Here is a 6,544-nt window from a genome sequence, read left to right as displayed (position 1 = left end):
ACCGTTTACTGAAAAAAAAAAAAAAAAACCACCATTATCTTACTCCCTCGCTTAGTCACGACCAGTCATTTTACACCAGTCAGTACAGGAAGCGGCGTCGTCCGCCTTGCTGCGAAAACGGGGTTAAACCAGACAAACCCCCCCCCCCCCCTGAATATTACGAAATGACGTCTTTACATTTTAGCGCACAAAAAAATTGTTTTCAAAACTTCTAAAAATGTAATAATAATAAAATTAAAAAAAACTTGACAAGTGGAAATGGCTTTCAAAGTGTTTATATAAAGTGCTTCGTGTATCCACTTGTTGAACATTTACTTAAATAAATAAAGTGATTTGGTTACATAAACCAGACTTTAAAAATAAATTTGCGACCTAGTTTTTATTTTACCTCCTTTGACAATGAGACAGACAGCGCTTTTCTTTGTCCGATTCTAGTAACTATATTGAGGAGCGTGTGTGGGGGCCTTGCTCACTCATCACAGGTGGATACAAATTCGTGGAAACGGGGTTTTACGCAGTCTAGAGACGCCACAATTAATTAGTTAAAACAAAATTGATGCAAAGGTGTTTTGTTCTTCAGCGCTTTAACAGAACGGCTGCCTGTTGCTTAAATCTAAATAAGAAATTTCATGCCGTTTAAATTAAAACACACACACATACATACATACATGTGTAGGCCCAATATACCGGCATAGATTGTCAAAATCGTTTGCTTTTGCCAGTTTGTTGTTGAGAAATAAATTAAGACAATAGTTTTTAAGTTCACTTTTTAATTGTTTTGAGTTATTTTTTTGTTTGTTCATATTTTCACTTAATTATTTATATGTGGTTTTGATGCGCAGTGGGCGATTCCGCCGGCGTGGCAAAGATTTGTTTATCGTTGTGTAGTTTTTAATTTTTTTTTTTTTTTTTTTTTAAATAATAAAAGTAACATAGCCGGACCCGTAGCCAGCCTTAAAATAAAGTTCAAACAGCAAGGCACCATGAACCTGTTTGAAGACGGCGAAACGGCGGCTGCCGTTCTCCACAATCTCAAATCAGCCGGGATTAAAATAAAGAATTGGAGGAACTGTTTCATCGACGTCCATCGACATACGGAGGAATTCGCAAAGGTATTTATTAACTTATTAAAACACAACATTGCTTTGGTTTAACACTTGATGCGTGCTGGCAGTATTAGTTTCCCATCGTAGCATCTTACTGTATTTAATAAACCAACTAATCAGATTGATATTGCATAAATTATTAACAGAATGTCTTGAATTATTAGAAAATTTACTGGCAGCATCCTTGTTCGGGTTTCTTGTTTCCTGTTCAGATTCTACACCCCTCTGACTAGGCTGTTAACGATTTGCTGTTGGAGTCGACCCCTTTGTTTTCACAGCAGTGGTGTCTAAATAACGAGGACATGTCCCTGTATGCACGGCATCGGTGTAAATAACGTATGATCCTTGACTATTTACACTACCGTGTTGACGCCTGTTAATAGTGTCACCGAAGTATTATTTATGTATTTTTCTATCATAAATATGGGTATAAACAGTGTAATGGGTTTAATTTGCATATAATTAACTTTCCTTTTCTGAAATTCCAGCAGCAGCCAGGACTGGTGGTATTATTATTTATGTATTTATTATTTATTATTATTTATTTCTTAGCAGACGCCCTTATCCAGGGCGACTTACAATCGCAAGCAAATACAAATACATTCAAGTGTTACAATATAAGTCATACAATAAGAACAAGAAATACAATAATTTTAAAGTGTGACAAACCACAATTCAATAATACAGCAGATAATAGTGAAAGTTACATCAGGATATGATTAAATAGTGATAGTTACATCAGGATATGATTAAGTACAAAATACTACAGATTAAACACTTGGCAGATTACAATATTCTGAGGTACAGGATTAAATGCAGTAAAATAGGGGGCAGATAAGAGCAAAATAAAGCATATTTAAATGAAGGGTGATAGTGTCCCAGGATACAACAGAGGAGTTCTACAGGTGCTGTTTGAAGAGGTGAGTCTTAAGGAGGCGCCGGAATGTGGTCAGGGACTGGGCAGTCCTGACATCTGTAGGAAGGTCGTTCCACCACTGCGGAGCAAGGGTGGAGAAGGAGCGGGCTCGGGAGGCAGGGGAGCGTAGCGGAGGTAGAGCCAGTCTTCTAGTGCAGGCGGAGCGGAGAGGTCGAGTGGGGGTGTAGGGAGAGATGAGGGTCTGGAGGTAGCTGGGTGCAGTCTGATCAAGGCATCTGTAGGCTAGTACAAGAGTCTTGAACTGGATGCGAGCGGTGATCGGGAGCCAGTGGAGCGAGCGGAGTAGTGGAGTAGCGTGGGCGAAGCGAGGTAGAGAGAACACCAGGCGGGCAGCAGAGTTCTGGATGAGCTGGAGCGGACGGGTGGCGGACGCAGGGAGGCCAGCCAGGAGGGAGTTGCAGTAGTCTAGGCGGGAGAGTACCAGGGCCTGGACCAGGAGCTGGGTAGCATAGTTGGTGAGGAAGGGTCGGATTCTTCGGATGTTGCTCAGGAAGAATCTGCAAGTGCGTGCCAGAGTGGAGATGTGCTGGGAATAAGAGAGGCAGGGGTCCAGGGTGACTCCAAGGTTCTTAGCTGAGGAAGAGGGAGAGAGTGTGGTAGATTCCAGAGGAACAGAGATAGAGAGATCAGAGGAGGGGGAGGAGGAGGGAAAGAAAAGGAGGTCAGATTTAGAGAGGTTGAGTTTGAGGTGATGCGAGTGCATCCAGGAGGAAATAGCAGACAGACAGGTAGAGATACGGGAGGAGATGGTGGAGTCAGAGGTGGGGAAGGAGAGGAAAATCTGAGCATCATCAGCATAGAAATGGTATGAGAAACCGTAGGATGCGATGAGGGGGCCCAGGGAGCGGGTGTAGAGAGAGAACAGGAGAGGACCCAAGACTGACCCTTGGGGGACTCCAGTCAAGAGAGGGTGAGGTGTGGAGGTTGCTCCACGCCAGGTTACCTGGTAAGTGCGGTTGGAGAGGTAGGAGGAGAACCAGGCCAGAGCAGTGCCAGAGATCCCCAGGTCAGCAAGAGATGATAGTAGAATAGAGTGATCAACAGTGTCAAAGGCAGCAGAGAGGTCGAGGAGAATTAGGACAGAGGAGAGAGAGGCAGCTCGGGCACACTTAAGTGAGTTGGTGACAGACAGAAGGGCGGTTTCAGTGGAGTGAGCAGAGCGGAAGCCAGATTGGAGAGGGTCAAGCAGAGAGTGGTTGGACAGGAAAGCAGAGAGCTGGCGGTGTACAGTCCGCTCGAGGGTTTTGGAGAGGAAGGGTAGGAGGGAGACAGGACGGTAGCTCTGGAGGGAGGTGGGGTCGAGGGTAGGTTTTTTGAGGAGGGGAGTGATAGAGGCTTTTTTGAAGGCAGAGGGGAAGATGCCAGAAAGTAGAGAGGTGTTGAGGAGGGAGGAGATGAAGGGGAGTAGAGCAGGAGCAGCAGCTTGAAAGAGGTGAGTGGGGAGGGGGTCCAAGGCACACGTGGTGGGTTTGTGACCCTGGAGCAGGGAGGAGAGGTCAGAGTCTGAGAGGGGCAAGAAGGTGGAGAGGGAGGGCGAGTTAGTAGGGGATGTAGTGGGTGTAGGGGTTGGAGCAGGAGGGGGTGCGGGGGAGGGAGAGGTGTTAAAGAGTTTGCGGATATCTGAGATTTTAGAAGAGAAGAAGGAGGCAAAGTCGTCAGGGGAGATAGAGGAGGGAGGAGGAGGGGGGGGAGGGTTTAGGAGGGAGGAGAAGGTAGAGAATAGTTTACGTGGGTTGTTAGTGGAGGCTTGGATTACAGATTGGAAATAAGCACATTTAGCAGAGGAGAGAGTAGAGGAGAAGGAGGAGAGAAGAGTGCGGTAAAGGTCTAGGGCAGCAGGGAGTTTGGTTCTCTTTCATTTCTTTTCAGCAGATCGCAGTGTGATTCTTGCCGAGCGGAGCACAGAGGAGAGCCAGGGATGGGGAGGGGAGGGGCGAGCAGGTCGGGAGGTGAGGGGACAGAGGGAGTCGAGGGAGGAGGTGAGTGAGGAGAAGAGTGTGGAGGTAGCAGAGTCTACGGAGAGTTGTGAAAAGGAGTCGATAGGAGGGAGGTGAGAGAGAGCAGTGGAGGCAAGGACAGAGGGGGAGAGAGAGCGGAGGTTACGGCGAGAGGTGACAGTGGGGGTAGGAGGAGCAGGGAGAGGGGGGAGAGACAGAGAAAAAGAGATGAAATAGTGATCAGAATTATGTATTTATTTAATTATGAATTAGTTATTTAGCAGACGCTTTTATCCAAAGCGACTTAGAGACTAGTGGGGTGAGCTGTGCATCAACAACTGCTGCTGCTGCAGAGTCACTTCCAAGAGGGCCTCGGTTGTTTTACGTCCAGTCCGAGGGACAGGTGTGTGCTGGACTGGTCCAGAGCTAGTCGTTTTACTGGTTTTTGGTGCTGGTTGATCGGGGTGTAACCATAGACTGATGTCACGATACGATACGTATTGCGATATCCAGGCTGCGATACGATACGCCCCGCGATACATGCGATGGTTCTGATTGGCTACTAAGATGCATCACAAGATCAATGGGCTTTTATCAGCAAGCTCTTATTGAGAGCGTACTTTGTTATTCACTCGTTGTGTGACACAGCAAAGAGTGCGCGAGAATAAAACGCACTCTCAACTTGATTAGAGGTCGCTAACCGAACACTGAGAAACACACACTATAGGTGGAGTAGTGGTCAGGGCTCTGGACTCTTGACCGGAGGGTCGTGGGTTCAATCCCAGGTGGGGGACACTGCTGCTGTACCCTTGAGCAAGGTACTTTACCTAGATTGCTCCAGTAAAAACCCAACTGTATAAATGGGTAATTGTATGTAAAAATAATGTGATATCTTGTAACAATTGTAAGTCGCCCTGGATAAGGGCGTCTGCTAAGAAATAAATAATAATAATAATAATAATAATAATAATAATAATAATAATAATTGCAGAACACTGAGAAACACACACTGTAAGTAGCGGAACACTGAGAAACGCACACTGTAAGTAGCAGAATTTGTTGTCCTTAAAATTTTTCCCAGCTGCTTGTTTTAACCAGTGGTCCAGCAGGTTTCTGTGTGTTTGGACTCAGCACGCGGTGTCTGTTTTCATAACACTGTGCCGGGTAACTAAAGAAGTGAACCGTGTGTTATAACTGTTTGTTATTGTTGTTGGTGATACTGTACATAAACCACACGGTGTGACTGAGGCAAGGGTTCTAGGGTAGGGTTGTGTGTGTGTGTGTGTGTGCAGGGATGGAAATAGAAGTTTGATCCATTCCTGGTTTTACTGTGAGTTTAACAAGACACACCTGAGCTTGTTACATGTACACTGGCTTATCAAGCTCGTAGTAAAACCTGGAATGGATCAAAACTGGTGTGCAACAGGAGTCTTAATTTCTTTCCCTGGCGTGTGCCTCTGTGTTTGTGTCGCAGTGTTTTTAAATTACATCTTGAGATTTTGTTTTAACCCTATTACAGTATGTATTTATGTGAATTGTATGGGGTACAAGAAATTGCCATGGCAAGATTTGAAAAGCAAAAAGCAGGCATTATGAAGTATAGCAAAGATAGGAAACTTGGTATGCATGTAATGTCCATAGTGTAATAAGTCTTTAATTTAAAAAAAACAAAAAAAAAACCTCATGACTTATTTCTTCTTTTTTTCTCTCTCTCTCTCTCTCTCTCTCTCTCTCTCTCTCTCTCTCTCTCTCTCTCTCTCTCTCTCTCTCTCTCAGCCTCTTGCTAGTTTTTCTTTTGGTCGAGAGCTCCACACCCTGCCGCAGTGTTTCATTCCAGCACTAGGGGGAGATGTGCCACAGTGAGTACTAAAGGAATTCCCATTGATTCACACACACACACACGTACTGTACGACAGGAGTCTCCAGCCCTGGACCAGAGCTCTTTGCAATTGACTCCCGTGTAGTGTAGATTTTCTATTGTTGTGCACTTTGTAATTAATTGCAATCGCAATGCAATTGTATTTGTAGCTGAGCCTGTGTAATTGGAATTGGAATTATACCACATAATTGATCGATTGCAGTTCAGTTTCACATTTATTTGTCATTCGATCATTACTCTGGCATTCTCAACCACGTTTGGTAACCCCATTTGTTTGGAAATAAATACAAGTTCTAAGCATGTTTCTGTATTTGTACCTGTGGTTATTACAGCTTGACTATTTATAATATACAGACTAAACATGTTCGTGTCTGCAGTTCATGTTATTTAGTGTGATTGTAATTATTGCAGCACAATTGTAATTGTAACTAAACAGAATAGCATTGTAATTGTAATTTCAGCAGACAATTCCGCTGTAACTGAGATTATAATTATAGCTGACACCATGTCTGCTTTGGACCCTCTTAAATGTGTATTCTCTTTTTACCTCTCTGTCTCTCCCCTCCCTCTGTCTCCTCTCTCTGCTCTCTCTCCCCTCCCCTCTTTCTCTCTCCCCTCTCTCTCCCCTCCCCTCTTTCTCTCTCTCTCTCCTCCCTCTCTCTCCCCTTTCTCTCCCCAGGTTCCT

General features: G+C 44.7%; 1 protein-coding gene across 1 annotated transcript in view; it reads left to right on the top strand.

Annotated features, from left to right (window-relative positions):
- Positions 1 to 261: 261 nt before the first annotated feature.
- The window catches only part of LOC117416021 (rho GTPase-activating protein 11A-like), a gene marked incomplete in the record, with an annotated part of 18,821 nt that continues 12,538 nt past the window's right edge, over positions 262 to 6,544 (top strand). Inside the window, 2 exon segments of the mRNA XM_059026619.1 lie at positions 262 to 1,112; positions 5,757 to 5,839. Of these exon segments, the coding sequence (XP_058882602.1) occupies positions 984 to 1,112; positions 5,757 to 5,839 (212 nt within the window).

The sequence above is a fragment of the Acipenser ruthenus genome, chromosome 7 (genome assembly GCF_902713425.1).
Source record: "Acipenser ruthenus chromosome 7, fAciRut3.2 maternal haplotype, whole genome shotgun sequence".
Taxonomy (NCBI): Eukaryota; Metazoa; Chordata; class Actinopteri; order Acipenseriformes; family Acipenseridae; genus Acipenser; species Acipenser ruthenus.
This window is presented reverse-complemented; position numbering and strand designations above follow the sequence as displayed.